General features: G+C 46.0%; 5 protein-coding genes across 5 annotated transcripts; 4 read left to right on the top strand and 1 right to left on the bottom strand.

Moving 5' to 3' along the window:
* Positions 1–3,214: 3,214 nt before the first annotated feature.
* LAJ45_08156 (uncharacterized protein) lies at positions 3,215–4,091 on the top strand (the record flags this gene model as incomplete). Its single annotated transcript, XM_046117709.1, has 3 exons — positions 3,215–3,441; positions 3,624–3,820; positions 4,042–4,091. 3 exons carry the CDS (start codon positions 3,215–3,217, stop codon positions 4,089–4,091), a joined length of 474 nt encoding a protein of 157 aa, XP_045968996.1.
* Positions 4,092–4,177: 86 nt separating this feature from the next.
* LAJ45_08157 (uncharacterized protein) lies at positions 4,178–5,695 on the top strand (the record flags this gene model as incomplete). Its single annotated transcript, XM_046117710.1, has 7 exons — positions 4,178–4,256; positions 4,332–4,379; positions 4,444–4,548; positions 4,611–4,838; positions 4,896–5,129; positions 5,199–5,276; positions 5,331–5,695. 7 exons carry the CDS (start codon positions 4,178–4,180, stop codon positions 5,693–5,695), a joined length of 1,137 nt encoding a protein of 378 aa, XP_045968997.1.
* Positions 5,696–9,699: 4,004 nt separating this feature from the next.
* Positions 9,700–11,649, bottom strand: LAJ45_08158 (uncharacterized protein; the record flags this gene model as incomplete). Its single annotated transcript, XM_046117711.1, has 4 exons — positions 9,700–10,424; positions 10,534–10,769; positions 10,843–11,073; positions 11,171–11,649. 4 exons carry the CDS (start codon positions 11,647–11,649, stop codon positions 9,700–9,702), a joined length of 1,671 nt encoding a protein of 556 aa, XP_045968998.1.
* Positions 11,650–14,732: 3,083 nt separating this feature from the next.
* On the top strand, positions 14,733–16,428 carry LAJ45_08160 (uncharacterized protein; the record flags this gene model as incomplete). Its single annotated transcript, XM_046117712.1, has 2 exons — positions 14,733–14,748; positions 14,897–16,428. 2 exons carry the CDS (start codon positions 14,733–14,735, stop codon positions 16,426–16,428), a joined length of 1,548 nt encoding a protein of 515 aa, XP_045968999.1.
* A 1,098-nt stretch (positions 16,429–17,526) lies between these two features.
* On the top strand, positions 17,527–19,700 carry LAJ45_08161 (uncharacterized protein; the record flags this gene model as incomplete). Its single annotated transcript, XM_046117713.1, has 9 exons — positions 17,527–17,572; positions 17,670–17,836; positions 17,908–18,229; positions 18,288–18,415; positions 18,484–18,565; positions 18,617–18,660; positions 18,713–18,831; positions 18,882–19,578; positions 19,638–19,700. 9 exons carry the CDS (start codon positions 17,527–17,529, stop codon positions 19,698–19,700), a joined length of 1,668 nt encoding a protein of 555 aa, XP_045969000.1.
* Between the last annotated feature and the right edge of the window lie 89 nt (positions 19,701–19,789).

Raw genomic sequence — 19,789 nt, forward strand, 5'->3', positions numbered from 1 at the left:
TAATCGGTCTTGATCTGGGTTAAGTTAGGCTTCAGGGGAATTGTCTTTAGAAGAGGACTGAATAAAAGCTTGTTGCGAATGTGGTTTTTTTTTTTTTTTTTTGACAAGATAGCAGAAATCAGGGAAAAACGTAAATAAGAATCGTATTATGTACCTATAGAACTAAAACCAGTCAATAAAATCAATCTTCGAAAACTGTTTAAGCATAGGAAATCACTCGAAGTCTGGCCGAACATTCATAGTTTATCACTCGCTAGAATTTTAGAAATATATGACTCTTTACCAAGCTTGAAATTTAATAAGTCAGTCCATATAATACCTCTCCCCCACTCTGCTTACGCGGAAGGTGGTGCTCCAGGTTATAATTAATAGTTTTAATAAAGTCTACAACTGTAGCTATAGTTCTCCACTTCAATATCGAAGTGCGTGTAAGCGTCTGCGCCACCGGCCCCAATAGTTTTATCTTAAGCCCAAGATCGAGGGAGATATGAGACTTGTTAACGCCGCCTGAATATGTAGGCACCATTAATTACCCTTGCCCGCAAATCAATTTTTAACATCTTATCAAGCACCAGCCCTAACCCTAGCGTGTGCAACCATAAAATGCGATATTTCTGCCAAGACCGGTTGTGCGATACCACGTGAGGATGCCTAATTGAGCGAAAACTTCAATTAGACGGAGTATGGTTCCCCCAGCCTTAAAGGTAACATGAGAAAAATGCCAAGTCTCTGATAACTTTTCAACCACGATTGATATTAAAAATCCGTAATGATAGAAGGCTGGATACCGTGATGAAGAAGAGTTCTATTATTACGGATTTTTAATATCAATCGTGGTTGAAAAGTTATCAGAGACTTGGCATTTTTCTCATGTTACCTTTAAGGCTGGGGGACCATACTTACCTGGAGCTACTCAAGTCCATTTATTCTTCTAAGCGCCTATAGTGTAGACTCTCTGCGTTGGGTGGTTAAATATCTGGATACGTCTCATTCAAGTAGAATTGCGTAAATAGATGAGGCTCTGGCAAGTTTGCTATTTCCTTTGGCCTTGTCGGGCCAACTTTGTTGTCTTCCGAGTCCCGCACGCAGAGGCAGCCAACAAGCTACCTTCTTCTGTTTCAGGGGTTTTCAGCCTCCATCCTGCCCGCCCAGTTTTTTTTTGCGCTGTTCTCCACCAAGATGTTTGGCGCTGCTCCTGTTGGAATATCAGGAGGGCCGGGAAATGCTGCTTGTCGGCCCACCTGTCGAAGGACCCGTGCGGTCCGAAAGAAAGCACCACTCCCCGACTTTTTTCATAGAGTCTATCCGTTTTTACATTCATGCTCATAGGCGCGCAATAGTTTTTATTTGACCATGGGGCATGCAGATGATAAAAACAGTGTCGGAAATTGTCCAGGAGCTGTGTGCGCTGTTGGTGATGATGATGTTTATGGTGCAGTGTGACTTCTTCGACATGATAAATTGACCACAAATTATACGCTACTGGGGCATGCTACATCCCGCGCCCGTGTCTACTTTACATATCGCTGGCAAGCGCAAATACAGGCAGGTACCTATGATTATCTATGTACATGTATTTTGTGGTCTCGGTTGCAAGGAGTCGACGGGAATTCTGTCTTTCCCGATATCCCGAGCGAGGACTATTCCGGGGACCAGTGAGCGGGGATGAGTAAACTGGGTGCCCCCGGAAAGCAATGCTTTCCAGAGCGTGGAGAGTAGAAAAAGAAGATCGACTGATCCTGAAGGCGAACGTGCCGGATGGGAGCCCGTGTGAGATGTGACGATGCGTAAACATAGGCTTTCACCGCACACCCTTTTTTTTTTTTTTTCCTCTCGAAGGAATTCCTTGAATGGCTATGGCGTCACTGAGATTTCAAGAGCCACAAAAGGGATCGGCGGCTTTGACTTTGTGGCCACTTTTAAATTTTATTTTTCATCTTTGAAGATAGAGACCTTCCATCCAGTGTTCTTTGCTGGTGGCGGTTGAAATCGGACGTTGATCTCCCTACCGTTTGATAATTGGGGCGCAAAGTGTTGGATGCCGTAATCAGTTGCGCAGGGTGCATCACGGGGTTATTATTCTGGAAAGGGCGTCGAAGCGAAAGATAGACAGGATCGTCCTCGTACACGGAAGAGATCAGTGGGAAATGCACACGCCTTTGTAAAAAATACGGAATCTCTTCGTTTTACCATGGCACTTCTTCGACCAGTTTGATAAAAGCAGGTGTTCTCAAAATATCTATCCCAAAACCTGAAGAGCTTTAGATACCAAGCTAAGAGTGTAGATACATGTAGTACTCTAGAGTACTCGTAGCTTCATAGCGTTTCCGAACACGACCAATATTGCATGAAATACAAAAAGGTGGATTTGGCGCTTTTTTGTATGGTATGCAATAGCAGTCGTGTTCGGGGGCGTCATGAATCTACGAGTACAGTAGGTACATATTGTGTGATTTATCTTCTATTTTTTGCTTTTTCTCACTGTCCTATGGGCTTAAGGCAGTATGTAGAGACTGTGATCCATGGCCTAGGCTTAAGCCCTGGGAGGTATTCTAGATAGAGCATAGATACTGTATTTCCAGTTGAGGCATGTACACAACTTCGGTGGTGTTCCAGACATGCGCCGATAAGTACTGTAGAGGATGTCATACAAGTTATTGGGCCCATGCCAATGGAGCTCTTAAACGCAATAAGACGCAAAGGTCATCCATTTTAGGCCGTGATGTGGTGGGTGTTCCGAAAAGGGCATTATGGACCTTCGCTCGGTGTGGGGATTTTTCGTCTGTTTTTATGTTTCCTGGTGTTTTGTTTTAGAACATTCCATACAGACGTTCCTCGTGGTGGTCTACTTGTGTACGCCGCAGTATCAAAAAGTCTTAACTGCAGACCAGTTTGGGTTTTCGGAGCCACCAGGGTACGGCGGAATCAAACCCTAGAGGCCGCTTTATGCAATTGATTTTCGACCTTGCAAAAATAATGTCCTGTTACACATCGCAGCTTGAAAGGAGAATATCATTATTTGGGGTTTCAAGTCATGGACAGGACACGTTCGCAGCTGCAGAACCTTGAGAAAGACACGAGGAAAAGGGTGACTACCAAACGATGCACATTACACCAAGAAAGTGAGGAAGTGAAGAACCACCACCGAACCTGCCCAATCCAGCAGCGAGTAAGGGTCGGTCACAGCATATGCTCTCTACTCCACAGGTAGCCAATGGGCAGACTGGCACTGCAGCGGCCCCAACGCTGGACTGGAAGACTGGGAAGCGTGGAGCGATATCTTCCCCCCATCCCGCACATCGCTCGACCAGACTTGGCCTCCTTACTTGCGGTCCCTTTCTGTCCAAACTGTTGCCTGTCGTGGTTGCCGGGATATCTTCTTTCGGCGTTTGTGGAGTCGGCGCTGAGGGAACGAGAGGTCTCAAATTTTCCAGTTGAACAGTATTTATCCTCTTTCTAAATACTAGGGATATTTATATACATTTTCCCTTCCCTTTCTTTCTATTTTTTCTTCCTCTCTTCCCTCTCTTCCCTCTTTCCCTCCTTTGCTGGCTTCTGCACACGGGCCCTTTCCCTTTCCCTTTTCCCGCACAACCCCGTCATCACCAGTTTAACCCCAAAAGGCTAACCCCCAACCCCGAGGACTTCCACACCCAACCTCTCATATCCCCCTCTTTGCTTCTTCGACACAAGAACTCCTTCTTCTCCTTCTTCTCACTCTTCTACTCCTCTCTCCCTCCTGCTCCTCCTCCTCAACATACTCCAGTGGAATCCTGTGGACAACTCCTTTTGTATCTACTATTCACCCGCTGTGCTAGTGGTATGTCAATTTTCCCTCAGCTGTTGCCGTTGTCTTGCATACGTTGTTGTACCCCATTTTAGCTGCACTTTTTATGTACCGAAAAAAAAAGCCCTGCTTCTATCTCCGCTGTTCATCCTCTTATCCCTCGATTCCTCACAATGCTATTGGCCAGTCAAAAATCAAGAAAACCCTTCACACTATTTATTGGCCTCTAACTAATCCACTTCGCCACCATTTAGACAGGACCCAACCCAACCCCCATCCCTCTTTCGACTACAGTGTGGAATAACCATCTAGGCCTTTTTTTTCGCCCTAGCAACCGCTGTCCGTCTTGTTGATACAACTCCCCTCGCTTCATATCTTGCAGATTCAATCATGTCATACTACGAAAATCAAGCCCAAACCCAGGCGTCAACCTGGCAAAGCTCTCGCCCCAACTGGGAAGGCCGGGCTGGTACGACTCCTGTTCAGACGCATTTTCCACGCTCTCATGCCTCGGATCCTTCCGATCTGACCGCACGGTACACAGCTCAAATGAAGCCTGAAGACCCCGCTGCATTTGGCGCCCAGATTGATGGTAAGCGGTTATATAAGCAGGATTAATTCGGTTTTGTATTACAAAGTATTAACATCATATATAGAGGTTGACCGGGCTGTTGATAATCTTGTCAAGAGTGGAAAGATGTTTGCCCCTCAGCGCCGTGATTCCTTGCCAGTGTTGAGCCCCCGTGGTTTCCCTGAACATGGTAAGTATTTCTGGATATAGTTTCTCCATGCCCTTTTGAGACTGAAATTAATCATCCAGTAGGTTCAGAAACGCGCATGGGAAACGCTTTACCGACTCGTCACTACTCTGTTCAGGATTTTGACGTAATGCGTTCTCAGTCTGCTGCGAATCTCCAGAACTTTTACGCCACTCAGCGCTTTCAGCCGCGTCAAACAGAGGCAGAACAGATGATGCAGGCAAAGCGAAGGTTGGCAGCTCAAAGGGAGCGTGATCTGCGCAACTATCATCAGGAGCAGCAGTATAATAGGAGTATGTCTTCGAACACTCCAAATCTTGGGAGAGACCCAACTTATAAAGGCCCTTTAGCATTGTTGGCCGAAATTTCCACCTACGGAAAGGATCGTGTCATGAGTCCTAGCGCTATGACCGAGGACGAGCGACGTGATCTTATTGCTCGCCAGCACCGTGCTCTTTATGCTGGAGGCCCCGATGGCCATGCATCCGAGGATGGCCATTTGGATGAGAATACTGTCTCACGAGGCTCTAACATCCACTCCAATGGCCCCTCGGCACCGGGTTCTAATGCTGGTGGTACACGTGGTCCGTCTCCTTCGTCCGCGTTTGACCCTTTTGGGAATCAACAGAATGGCAACATTGATACTACTCCAGTTCAAACTCCTGCCACTGAGCAAGGTCAGCATGCTGGGCAGTCTGCCGTCGCTTCGCCGACGCGTTCACGCACAAACAGTGCGTCTTCGCCATCGTCGAAGTCTGCATCATTTAGCTTATTTGAGAATGCAGGTGCTCAAGCACAGTCCAGTCGGACTTCCGCCTCGTCTCCTGGTGGCTCTCCACCACGTGCACAGCGTGCACCTTCAACACCCGTGACTTCATCAGGAGTCGCTCCCATTGGGACACGCCCGACACAGGGTCAGAACCCTGCAGTGCAGAACAGCAAAAGGTCAACAACACCTTTGCCTTCACCCTTGAGCTATGGCTTTGCACAGGAGAGCGACCCGTTTAATAATATTTCAAAGGAGAGGTCTTCGCCTGCGCCTTCTAATAACTCCACTCCCAACGGTCAAGGTTCCGATGGACTTGGCTGGAGCAAGGTTTGGGGCCCTAGCAACAAGAGCCTTGGAACTGTCGCTAGCGTTTGGGGTTAAATCTTTTTATGTTTTATAGTTGGGTTCTCTTTTGTTTGGGGTGTTTATTCTTGATACTTCGGGGCGCTGTGTCTTGGGAGGACCTGTTTAAACTTGCTTTTTGTTGAGTGTTTTAAGTCTTGTAATTGTTCATTGTTTTTTTTATTTATTTTTCCTCTCTCGGGTCGGGGTATGGATACCTACAGGTGGGCAGAGGGGTTTCAATCAAATGGCGAAGGCATTTAAAAAGGGGTTGTTTTTTTTTCCTGTTATTTCCTTTGTATCTTCCTTCCGGTGAAGAGCAAGAGTTTCTGGGAGGAAGAACTCTACTGGGTACAAGCAATTGGGGTTTGGGTTGTTCGCAAAAGATGGGGTATATTGGATTTGGGGTTGGTTGGGGGGCAAAATATCGCACGTACAAAATGTGGCATGGTTGTGGGGTTGGGTCTGTTTTTTTCTTTTTTTTCTTTTTCTTTCGTTTTTTTCTTCTTTTTCTCTCCTTCAAAGTCGGCTTCGCTGGGATTACCTGGGCTTAGTGTGAATCACCCGGACACGGCAATCTTATTTTCGGCATTCCCGCATCGAACCTGGTTATCACGGCGAAGCACGAAACAAAAAAAAAAAAAAACGTTGGTATCAAAAGAACGGGCTAGGTGCAATTGGTGAATTTTTCTATATGAAAGGATATGGGTCTTTTTTTTTTTTTTTTTACTTTTACGAGTCGTCTTTTTTGTCTTTGTTTGTATGGGTGTCATTGGGCTGGAGTGGAATTGATTTTTATATCTTGGTCACTTTTCCTCCTTTCAGATGCATACATGTATGCATTCTCGCCGTGTCGTGTTGTTTATATTTGTGGTGTAAGGTTTGGTTTCTCACTTGGCTGGATTACTTTTCTAGTTATGTCCCTTTTTGTTTGCCCATTTTGTAGTTCCCCAACATTAATTATCCCTGTCATTCGTTTTGCTTGCATTTATCGCTACCTTCGGACAAAAGACGCTACAGTCTACTTATACCCTCTTGGCTTAGGAACTTGGCTTAGGAACTTGGTCTTTTTCTTTCTTTTTCTTTTTCTTTTTCTTCTTCCTTTTTTCCCCCCTGATGAAGCTCAGAGGTAGGGACAGCACGGTACGATGGATCAAGCCTTTGAAATTAATTTTTGTTATCTTGACTCTCCAAGTTTTCTTGCCCCAAGAAGGCTCAGTCAGTCTGGTGGTGCAGCCCGTCGTATCTAGTTGAAACAGAAAGTTCGAAAAGTTCTAACTGTGGAGTATTCGTAGGAATGGGGGTAAATAGTGAGATGAGGAGCTTTGACTTTAATTGTAGCTTGAACTTCAATTTTGACTTCAATCAGTATAGCCGTATAGCTAGAGAGAATTATGTTTGGTTTCTAAACTTTGTGCACTAGCGTGTTTGGTCAGGAAATATCACTCGACACCTCGACGGGTGTTGAAGATCGGTTTTGCGTCACTCCTAGCCATGCAAGTAATAATGTCTGAGCGGGAGCTTAATTTTTCTGCTCACGGTCGGTTGTGTGGGGATAAAGCTTACTTTGCCGTTGTCACACCAAACCTCATGAGCCTTACAAGGGCTTTTTTGTCACCAATCAGCCGTCGGTAGTCTTGTTTTAAAGTCTTCACAGATTTCATATATTCCCTAATAGCCCTTGTGGGACTAATGTGGCTGACAATTATAAATGTTTATGGCCTCAATGACGAAATTATATTTCACCCAAACGGGTTACACATATATCAAGCCATCAAGTGTTAGTCGCAGAGCACCTTGATAGTAAAGTTAGCGGTGTGCGTATACATATATATTGAAAGTTTGATGACATTAGATATACATGTTGTACTTTATATATGTAATGAGCAAATATGTAGTGGGTAAATATGTAGTTAAGTACATGTAATTACAAATAACGCATTTGGGGTATTGGTCCTAAGGACTTCAAAACGCCATGTTTGCAGTAGACCTTACCCGTATGCCCGGCTGGTCTCCTGAGGTTCTCTCAAGGAAAATAGAACCAAATTGAAAGGATGTATTAGAGACATTACTGTTATCCTCCTCCTTGAAATTGAATTAGATATTCATCATCGCTAGAAAATTCGATTTGGTATTTCCCACAGATGTAAATAACTACATAGTGCGTTTTTGGAATGTTCTAGAATCTTCTATGAAGTCTGTATTACTCTAATGATTGAACCTAGGTGCTGCATATATTGGTGATATTGGGCGTTATTGTTCTGTGTTTGCTAGCCCTTGGTATCCGTGAGTGTTATTGAATATAGCGTTTAATAGTCCACCATCAGTCAAATGATATTAAAGTTCGTAGTAGTCCCAATCATTGCTTGTGGATTAGTGACTTATGATGATTGGATTGATTGAGACTAACCTTGGTCTTCTCGTTCGGTATCTGACACATTCTCGTATAATCCTCTCTGTCCGTTAAAAACTCTCAAACTAGTAGTCAAAATACGTCCTGGAACTGGTTGCATTGGGTGCCTGCCCAGCCCTTCCTAACTTCATCACCAGCTCTAAGCTTCACGGCTCGACCCGAAAACGAAACGGAAACCTGGGGAAGACCCAGCCCGGCACCAAGCTACCTAGCTAATTTGTCTACCGCCCTTTTCTTAACGATCAATATCAGCAAATATCTTTAAAGCTGGCGACCATCACCCTCTGGCCCTTAAACTGCGCTGCAGATCACGGTCCCTCACTCACCCCCCGACATCGCATCCTCATCCACACACTCAATCCCTGCATCCGGATTCCGAAAAGAAAAAAGACTTTGGTTGACATGACAGGTGTCGTGCTGGTTGTGACAAACCCAGTCTCGGGTCCCCTGACGTCATAGGATATCGCCAAGAAGCCAAGCATGTAGTAACACACACCCCATGCGCGATACATACATGCAAATAAGAAAGTGGTTGTCTCGGGAAGGGAAAGTGAGCGGGGTAAAATACAGCACCCATCTCCATGGCCCACCAATCGCTGCATAGCGGCCATGAGCCAGGCGAGGCAGGCGGGCAGGATAAGAGAGGTAGGTGGAGTGTGTACAGCATAAAGTGCATTTCCTTTTCGAGAGAGCTGGAATGAAGCTGAGAAGACAGGTGGTGTAAGGTACAGTTCCGATTCGGATACTCTACTATATACTCTAAAGTAAAGTACTGTACCTACAACGGCCCATGATATCCTAGATCATGCCACCCCACCATGTATTTTCCCCTCACTTGGGAGCAACTTTTGGTCCGCTGTCTATTAATGGCCTAAATGTTAATCAACCCTACTTGCTCCGGGCCCGCATTCCCGAATGCTAAGGACCACCGCGTACCTTTGTTTTGAGGTGTATTCCGAGTCAATCATAACATAAGATTGTACAGATTTTCGATCTGCCTGCACACCTACTAAATAAGAAAAAAACTAGGAAGAGTCAATACAAAAAGAATCAGCCAAAAGAAGAAGGAAAAAGGAGTTCCGGTTCCAGGAATCCATGGACTTGGGCCGAGATCCTAGAGATTTATCACTTCGGGGCGGAGATTTTCCGAGGAAGGAAAAAAGAGGAAGAAAAAAAAAAAGTTGATAAATATACAGAAAAAAAAAGGAAGAAAAAAGAGGTCATGTTTTGGTCGTTCAGCCCGTTTCAAGATACGCATATATTCTTCGCCCCAAGCATTTACTATGGGGCACTACTCTTTCTCGGATCACATAAAAGCAGGCGTTGTAGATATGGGAATGGCGTAAAGCAACATGGACAAACAGAAACTCCAATGGGCACCGAACCGATGGAAGAAAACACAATCCCTTGAGATAATAATAACAATAAAAGCACCAGAAATAAAACAAGTACTCCGGCCCCCAATTCCAGGTCGCCGCCCAAAAACAAAAGACAAAAGAAAGGAATGGAAAGGAATGAAGTGGGAAGACTACAATTAATCTTTTGAGGGAAAGCAAAAACACCAACCGATATCATGGAACCCATATACAAGAAGGAATTAGAAAAGAGATTCGTCAGAAAAAAAACACATTCATATCTTTTCCCCATAGTGTTGTTGCCATCGATTTATTTTACTCGATAACATTTCCATCATTTCTAACGCACCCGGCTGCATATCACCAACCAACATCTCGGTTGCTTTCTCGAGCACCTTAACTGTTCCATTATTACCATTTATTTGAATTTGTGGTAGATCCTTGCTATCAGGGGCGGTGCCTGAGGTTGGTGTGACTGCCTTTGATGTGTCTTGCGGTGTGCTGAAATTGCTAACAGGAGTACCTTTCTCCTCCATCCAAGATAGATACGCATAGATATCGCTTTGCCTCGAGTTGGCCATCTCAATTTGTGTACGTGTGATGAAGTCCGAGATTCCGTTTACTCGCCTCTTCATCTCGTTTATGCTCATCCTGGCCTGAGGTATTCTAGGCTTTGTTGGCTTATCGAGGATGGTAGTGCTGGGGTCCGCCTTCTGGGCCTGTCCCCCCCCAGTGGATGAATGATCTCTCGTCATAACATGAGGAGATGTGATACTGGCATCATTGGGGTCCTCAGATTGGCGATGGCGATAGGCTCCACGACGTCGAGAGGTGCCACCGTTTGTCTGTCCGTTACGTCCACCACGCTTAGCTGGTTGTTGTGGGGTGTCTGGAACGGCCTCGATAGGCGGCGGCGGATTGATCGCTTCTTCTGTTGAGGGCTTTTGAAGATTACGGTTATTAGAACGGGGTGGCGGGTATTCGTCTGAGTGCTCAGAATCTGTTTACAAAGCAAACCGTTAGATATGCCATTTGACTATGATTCTTGCTTTGTTGGAGAGGTATAAGGGATATAGGAGGAAGAAGAATCAGGAGATACCAAGACATACCTTCTTTTCTCACTTCCTTATTCTTTTCTCCACCTCTGTTTCTAGTGGAGGTCCGTTTTCCAGCCACAGAAGAGCTAGTAGTGGTGGAATTACGGGCGGCCGCACCGCGTGATTTTTTAGTCGAGCATGGTGCAGCAGCCGTCTTTCCGTGCTTTTCATCTCCCGAAGAGACGGGTCCGTTGGTGGGCGAATCCGGTGAATCGGAAGTTCTCATTCGTTTCGAATCTTGCTTTGGTCTACCACCCCAGCATCAGCCATCCCGTCCTGCCTTTGAAATATTATTGTTTAGATGTGGCAGCGAAAACTCACTCGTCGGATCCCTCGCTGGTGCCTCGTTTGCGGCCTCTCGAGCTCGTTCCTCGCGTAGAACTTCCGGACGCTTTATCGTGTTTGCTCTCTTCGAGCACCTTCTTCAGGAGGGCATCATCATATTCGGCATCACGAGAGTTCATAGTAGTCCGCCGTTTGTGAGATTGCTCCTTGCTATTGATTGGCGAAGTAGGCTCAGATTGTGTGGGAAGATAAAGGGAGGTCCGCATTCTGAGGTAGACAGACACGTTAGAATTTGATCGTCAGGTCATCTAATTAAGCTCATGGCAAGCCAGATGAATGAAGTGGGTCGGAGAATGAAACTCACCCAGATTTACTGTGTCCAAGTTTATGCAATTCTGGTTTACACCTTTCACAATAGTAATTTTCTGGGGTGGACGCCTGGTCTGTGATGCCTACACAGAACCCGTGTTGCCAAACATGGCACTGATCACACTGGATGAAGAGACCATCCGCAGAATCGGCTTGTTCATCGTCACTGCCCTGGTATTCCTGGTGGCCACAGATGCATCTGGTGATCTCATCCTCTTGCGAAGTCTCATCGACTTCCTCATCACCGTTACCGTTCGTTTCTGTGGGTGCTTCAGGAAGCGATTCAAACGCGGGCTCTGGGTGATCTCCACGTCGAGAGTAGGTGGTTTCAATTTCGGGATGGGATTCGTTCTCTAGATGCTTCTGGAGGCGGCCACGATTGGATGTAGACGATCCCGAGGAGGACGAAGAATGGGACACTGGCGCTGGATTTGCTGTAGAGCGCGCTCGCGAAGAGCGGCGGGGAGAAACCATGGTGAATAATGGATCTGCTGCGATGTTTGGTAAGGAGTAGTCGTGGTGAGAGCAGCGTGGAAAGGATAGGGAGAATGATGGGGTAGAGAAGAATAAAGGATTGAGGGGAGGAGGGTGCGGGCAGAGGAGGAAAACCCGAGGGATGAGGGGTGTTAGGAAGCAGATACAATCGAGCCAGAGGGTGATTAAGTGCAATGGGGAGGGGATGAGAAAAGGTTAGGAAGCGTCTTAAGAATGGTAGAGGAGACTAGGACGACAGCGGCGAAGGAGGAGGGGGAGAAACAACAGCTTGTGCATGGGAGGATGGAGGAGGAGTAGGAAGAGCAACACTTGAGGAAACTGAGCGAGTGTGTGCGTGCCTAAATGTAAGGGAGGGCGAGCGTGAGTGACAGGAAGATGGACCAGTGGGAAGCGGAGAGCGGGTGGTAAGGGCGTGTGTGCGTTGAGTGACGAGCCTAGTAACGGAAGTGAGAGACTCAGTTTCTCTTCTCTCTCCCTCAGCAGCGCGAGCGACGGGAAACGACCGACAGCCATAATACTCCCATAATAGGACACAAAAAGGAACTAGACTAGAACTGCGGCCGAGAGCCAAAGTGGGAGTGGAAAAGTGCTGGACAGGCTAAGCCGGTTTGAGCTACCTGCAGCCACTGCCAATCAAGACAAGGTGACGCTCCTTGTGTGGTGTGCACCGCTTGTTGTGCCCGCTGCCCGCTGCTTACTACCCCCTCCCCCGCTCTAGGCATCGAATGTCAATTTTGTAAAATAAAATCTTCATTTATATTCCCAGAGACAAACTCACAGTTCCCCTGCTAACCGTCATCTTTATGGTTATTGTTACCATACTATCTATCCTATGTTGGCGTGCGGGACGCAAACGGAAAGGAAAGGTTAGTTAGTAATATCGCCGCATCATCAACCGTTGTTTTCTCCCGGCGCAGGATCGGCTCGAGAGTGTAAAAAATAAACACATATTCAACTTGGTGGTGAAATTGCCGAAGTAGTGGTAGTAGACTATTTGTATAGATCAAAGGAGGACGAAGAATAAGGGACCTGGATGGATGCGTTATAAGAGAATCTATTGCTGAGAAGGCGGCTCCTTAGATGTTGTCGGGAAACGCTGGAACCACGATGCGGCGTGCATAAAGTCTTGGCGGTGACGCTGTTATGAGAATAGCAAAGTGCGACATCAAGTACTCCACACAGGCCACAGCAAAACAAACATGTACATATTCAAAACAAGTGCAAGTCGCTTACGAAAGAGATGGGATAAGCTTCAGCACTCCCTGGAACTGACGTGCATCAGAGATGAGAGAGTTCGTCTCCAGACTTCCAGGATGGTGAGTAAATCCTATGCATAGTGCACAAAGCGTTCGTTGTCCTAGAGATAGTACTAGTGTCGTGTATGTTGAATCCATTCATTCAGATGACCCTGCTTTGACAGCTAATACGGTGGGAGAAAAGTGGTGGAAAGAAGAGATGCTCCCAGAAACCATGTGGGTCGCATCTCCTAGAAAGTCTGGACAGCCTAGCAAAAGCTACATACAGGTATGTAAGTAGTCATCACGGATAACATCCCAAGGCTTCGAAAATAAGCTATGGCCCAGAGTGCATTTAAGTACTATTGCACCCAGTACCGTTACGATCTGATACCTGGTCCAGGAGCATCTGATCGTGATTGCAGTAATGCACAAGCTGCAGACTGCGTTGGATAGACTTCACCAACTCCTATTCGTCACGTTTTATATCCTATCTACTATTGTTATATGGTTTCTGGTTTCTGCGGAGCGGTGGATTTAAAGTGCGGGGTATCAAAGTCGCATTTTAATTGTAATGGGCGAGTACATACATGTATGCTTATAAATTTATGAACTCCGTGTAGAAGAATATGGTGGAATAGAGCCGCCTGTACTTTAGAGGGCAGCTTGGAGTTATGTTGTGCCTTTACCTTTCCCCATTGGCTGTAGTATCCCGCACCACGCCCCAGGCACTAGCAGCGGAACTATCCTTTTCCAGTCTAAATGTCTTGAGCCGCTCAGCTTCTTTTGTCCGTTGGAAATCGTGACTGCTATCAGCAAAAGAGTTTGATGGTAGGAGTACATTGTTCGCCGTATAATAACCCGCGAGAAACGGCCAGTTTAGCCGGTTCTGATTCCCGAGAGTCAGAAGAGATTAAGTACGAGCCTGTATCCTATATCTGTGCTTGCAGTAGAGTATTTACATCTTTGAGGAGAGAGTTGACCGGACGCGGGGATATCGATAAGCACTTATCGGGACATCATATAATGTACAACTACATGTATTGTACATGTACATACATGTATATACAGAATTGCTTAGGAAGTAAAACAAAGTATCGAGTTATTAGGGTGTTTTGCGTCTAGACGTTTATTGGGCGATGTCTTTTCGTGCGTATATATATACCTGGAAGGACCATCGATTTAGACAGACGACTTTACGACATCAATCATTATGAATCAAAGCAACCCAAGCTTTGGGGAAGGTAGATAAGGTGACGATCAGGGCAAGTTGACATTGGATATCGGCGGGTACGCAGAGCCATTGGACGGGGTGTGGGACCAGCTTGCCCTATCGAGCCCCTTCAGTGAGTGCCGAGATGCAGCGCAAGGACTCCAACCAGCAAGTCCCACCTCACTCACACACTCTCTTACACACTCTCATCCACATCTCGCCCAGATACCATCATCGTTCTCGCCATCGGTTTCTAAGGTTTAGCTACTATTGTGTGTCTGTACCTAGAATCGCCTATCTCCTGTGCTGATATATTCGGTCTATTCTGCAAGGTAAGTGCCCCTCGTTGCTTCTTTGAGTGGTCAAAGGAGGGCCATGTGCTATGTGTGGGGCAATTTCCATACATAAATATACTCCCATTGTCCCTGGGCCTTTGTCACCGTTCTCTTACCTGACTGTTTTTATTACCTGCAGAGTGATTTCCTCCAATAATATTGACAATCCCATACGCTCGACCACGATTACTCCATTTACCCCCACCACCAACCTAAAACACACCATCCAGAGGCATCTCCAGTTAAATCTTCCCGGGAAGCTCCTTTTTACCAGCAACGATGTCTGCCGCTGTGGGTATGGATCTCCCCATCCCACCCTATCCCCTCTATCCTTGGGAACCCTACACACGTATCCCCACTCTTTGCCCTAGATCACCATCTACAACAGTCCTATATTCAATGCATGAGGAAATCAGGACTCAATAAAAGATTGTGAGGAACAGCAGATAGTAGCTACAGTTTGGTGCACGGACGCCCCATTAGGCCCCTCCCGAAACGTCGACTTCGTTTACGACTGTCCGAGGATGCCAGTGCTGCTCTGTTCGGTCCTTCGCAGCAACCAACTACCCCACTATTCTACTTTCCATACAACAATTACGCTGGAGACACTGCTCTAGGTGGTACCGGTACATCTATTGGCTCCAGTACGGGCAATCATAACATAGGGGACAGCCTGCAGGACTCGTCGGATGAGGAGGATAACTCTAATGCATCGGTTTCTCGTGGTGTCGGGAATGATGGTTCTGGTGTAACGGAGGGTGCTGCTGGTCCGACAGATTCCTATGAGTGGTCCGAGAATACCAATAATAAGAAGAAGCGGAAGATCCCAACACCTGCAGGTTCCGGGGGTACATGTAATGTTGGAGGAAATGGGGCCGGCGGGGGCGGATCTCAGTCTTCATCCGGATTTTCGCCTACCCCAACTCCTACACCTCGGAGCCGTTGGAAAACGAGTGGTTCTACACAGAGATCGCCGTTATCTACTATTTCTTCAGCGAACCACGCATCCTTACGGAGGAATTGCCGGAGATATTCATCTTCACCGTCAACTGATGCATTCGCTAAAAAGACAACTGGCGGGAAATATTCTGGGGATGAACCTGTGACTCTCTCAAAAGCAAGGCGTCGGGCTGAGGATAACGGTAGTTTAGCTGGGTTACCACCACCGCCGAAACAAACTCAGTTTACTTTTGTTTGTGAATCACCGGTTTCTGCAAGCTTAGCGTTTTCCACATCTTCTCTCCACAACTCTGCATCTACCGTCAGAGAAACGGTTATTGTTGGTCCTGGATATCAAAAATCAATGCATACAATTGGGACACAAACATCCCCCATGTCAAATCACACTGCCTATCCTCCTATACCTCAACAGACAAAGAAGAAGCCTGGCAATCGAGCTCCAAATTCTAGACGTGAATATGCCTTTCAGCAACAGCGACGACGCAGGCAGGAAGCAATGGGAGGAAGTGGGAATAATAATGGGGAAAATTGGGTCTGCGAATTTTGCGAGTACGAAATGATATTTGGTGAAGCTCCGGAGGCACTTATACGACAATATGAGATTAAAGATCGTAAAGAACGGCGAAAGATGGCGGAAAAACGACGGCTTCTTGAGAAAGCTAAGCAAAAAGGAAAGAAGAATTCTGGGAAAAATTCTGGAAAGAAGGGAGGGGGTAATACTCATCATAACAATTCAAACTCTACGGCTCCTCCACCACCTCCGCCCAGCACAACGGACTCACAAGGAACTCAGAGTGACAATACACCCCTTGCTAGCGCGTCCCAAACTCCAGCGTTGAGGCCGCAACGACATAGCCAACAGGTGCAGACTGAATCCTATCTGGAGGAAAGCAATAACCATGTGAGTACTGGTAGGGGCGCTGGGGGCGGGGGCGGCGGAACAAGGGGCGGAGTCAGTGCCGGAGGTATTGGAAGTATTGCAGGTATTAATAGTGGTGGTGCCTCGTCTTTGTAATATTTTATTTTCCTGACTCTTTTGTTGACTTGGTCGTGGGTTGCTTTTTTTTGTGTGTTTAATTCGGTCTACTTTCGTTGGGAGCGAGAAAATAAGCCATGGCATCTAGTGGTGTTTATTATACTGGTCTGTTTTTCTTGTTTTCTTGTTTGCAGTTGGAATTGGTTTCGTTTACCTCCCCTCTCACAATACCCTCGCTTTTACTTAAATTCCACAATTACTACTGTTGCTCGCTGTTATTTGGATGAATTATTTTAGTCTCGTCTAAAATGTTGAGCACACAAATGAGGAGGTGTCTGTGTTCTATTCATACACTTTAATTACCTAGCTACATTCTTGTCTTTTGAACCTCGATTGCCTCTTCCACATCACATATACATACCTTCCATCATATTCTCTCCACTTATCTAAGACGTTGTTACTTTGGAGGATACTTATTACCCTTCAATTAAGTGATTTCTGTCATGCGTGTGGTGGCGTTTCTCCCTATGGTAAATAGCATTTCCCATCGGGATATGGGTATATTGAGCACAAATGAAAGGAGAATGACTACACCAAGAAAAAATAATGAGTATTTTCTTCATTATTTCTTGTAGCCCAGTTTAATAACAGGCTCTGGAATTTCTTTATAACGGAATAAATCTTTTCCAATATAGTACTATCATAGAGTTGGGTGATGAGCTAGGATTAACTCACGTACATAGGTTGAAGCGTCCTAGAGTTTAAATGATAATAGGCTTACAGAAAAATCCCAGCTATGAGTCCAATTTCTAATAAATAACCCCATCAAATCATTGGTCCATACAAATGGAATAATTGAGGCAGCGCACGGGCCATTTAGTATATTTATCAGCCACCGCCACAGTTCAAAAAAGTTCGCGGCTCCTGTTATCCACGACACCCCTCCACCTCAACAGTTCAACCCCACAACGCCAATTTATTGTCACCTATCAATCACGAAAGGTAACTGAATCTATCTATCTTCGCTGAAGCTTCCTAAAGTAGATTGCTAACCATCATAATAGATAGCTTCTTTCTTTCTCCTTCTGCCTCGATCCTTCGTTTCCAACCCCACCTCTATTTGCTTCATACGCAGTCATGGCATTTAATGGGCAAACCCCCACGATTATCGTGCTGAAAGAGGGTATTTAATCCCTTTTACTTCATACTGATTCTTAACCTGACCCGCCCTAGGGCAAGGAAAGGCCCAGAAAGCTGATTCGGCGGTGGTCCTTATGCAGGAACCGATGCCTCCCAGGGTCGTGGTCAAATCATCTCCAACATCAACGCATGTCTGGCGGTTCAGGATACCATAAAGTCTACATTGGGACCATATGGTGGGGATTTACTCCTCGTAGATGCAAACGGACGACAGACCATTACGAATGATGGTGCTACAGTCATGAAGGTATGTCTACCTTATCGAGACTTACTACATTAAGACCACAGATTTGTTAAGACATAGCTATGCTTCTATAGTTACTGGATATTGTACATCCTGCCGCCCGGATATTGACAGATATTGCTCGCTCCCAAGATGCCGAAGTCGGCGATGGAACTACCTCGGTTGTCGTCTTAGCTGGGGAGATTTTGAAGGAGAGTAAGCAGTTTGTGGAGGAAGGGGTTAGCTCACAGGTCATAATCAAGGGATATAGAACTGCTGCTAGATTGGCCGAGAACAAGATCAAGGAAATTGCGGTTAGAATTGAAAAGGGGGACAGGAGAGATACTTTGCTGAAGTTGGCAACAACCGCTATGAGCTCGAAGCTTATCAAGAGGAATTCTACCTTCTTTGCTAAGAGTACGTTGAGCTGTGCTTTTCGATCGCGATGTAATAAAGTACTAATATTTAATCCTAGTGTGTGTGGATGCGGTCATGTCATTGGACCAAGAGGAGCTCAATGAAAGGCTTATCGGAATGAAGAAAGTACCCGGAGGTGGTTTGCAAGACTCGCTATTTGTCAATGGTGTGGCTTTCAAGAAAACCGTACGTTTCGAGTCTCATTTATGGGAACCCTCTATTATTTCGGAATTTTAACTGAGTTGAGCCCTTAGTTCTCTTATGCCGGTTTTGAACAACAACCCAAGTCCTTCAAGAACCCTAAAATTGTGTGCTTAAACGTTGAGTTGGAACTGAGTGGGTCTATCTTCAATATAAATTGAATAACTGTACTAATACAAGTCGTAGAGAGTGAAAAGGATAATGCCGAGGTTCGAGTAGAGCAGGTTTCAGTAAGTAGTACCCATCTCTCATAAGTTTTTACATATTAATAGAGACTTGTAGGAATACCAAGCTATAGTAGACGCCGAATGGCAAATCATTTTCCAAAAACTCGAGGCGCTGGCGAATACTGGGGCAAAGGTCGTTCTCTCAAAACTGCCAATTGGAGATCTTGCCACACAGTATGTAGTAGTCACGGCTCAATGTTTGCAAAATACTAAATGTCGTGTAGGTATTTCGCCGATAGAGACATCTTCTGTGCTGGTCGTGTCACTGCGGATGATATGGATCGCGTTGTCAAGGCCGTCGGAGGCAGTGTCCAATCCACCTGCTCAGACATCCACGACAAACATTTGGGAACTTGTGAAAGCTTTGAGGAACGCCAAATTGGTGGTGAGCGTTTTAATTTCTTCGAGGGTTGTCCTGCAGCCAAGACTTGCACTCTGGTCCTTCGTGGTGGTGCCGAGCAATTCATCGCTGAAGTTGAACGTTCCCTCCACGATGCTATTATGATTGTTAAGAAGGCTGTTAAAAACGACTACATTGTTGCTGGCGGTGGTGCCCTGGAGATGGAGATCTCCAAGTACCTCCGCGAGTACTCCCGCACCATTGCCGGTAAGCAGCAGCTCATTATCGCTGCTTTTGCAAAGGCGCTTGAAATCATTCCCCGACAATTGTGCGATAACGCTGGCTTCGATGCCACTGATATCTTGAACAAACTTCGTATGCGTCACCATAACGGTGAGACTTGGGCTGGGGTTGACATCGTTAACGAGGGCATCGCAAATAACTTGGAGAAGTTTGTGTGGGAGCCTACTGCCGTCAAGATCAACGCTATTCAGGCTGCCACTGAAGCAGCTTGTTTGATCTTATCGGTCGATGAAACTGTAAAGAATAAGGAATCAGAACAGCCGCAAGGCGGTCCTCCCGTAAGTAATATTATTCTTACTTGAAGTTCCGATTACTAATACGATATCCGCCTTCAAAGATGCCCCGTGGTGCAGCCCAGCGGGCCATGAGAGGGAGAGGAAGGGGTATGCCAAGGCGATAGAGCCCAAGTATGAAAAAGGGATGGTCTTGGAGTAAAGTAAATTTCTATATCGAGATGAAAATGCATATTCATGATCAATCACCATGCAC

This window comes from Morchella importuna, assembly GCF_003444635.1.
Source record: "Morchella importuna strain M04M26 chromosome Unknown Morimp01GS028, whole genome shotgun sequence".
In the NCBI taxonomy this organism is placed as follows: domain Eukaryota; kingdom Fungi; phylum Ascomycota; class Pezizomycetes; order Pezizales; family Morchellaceae; genus Morchella; species Morchella importuna.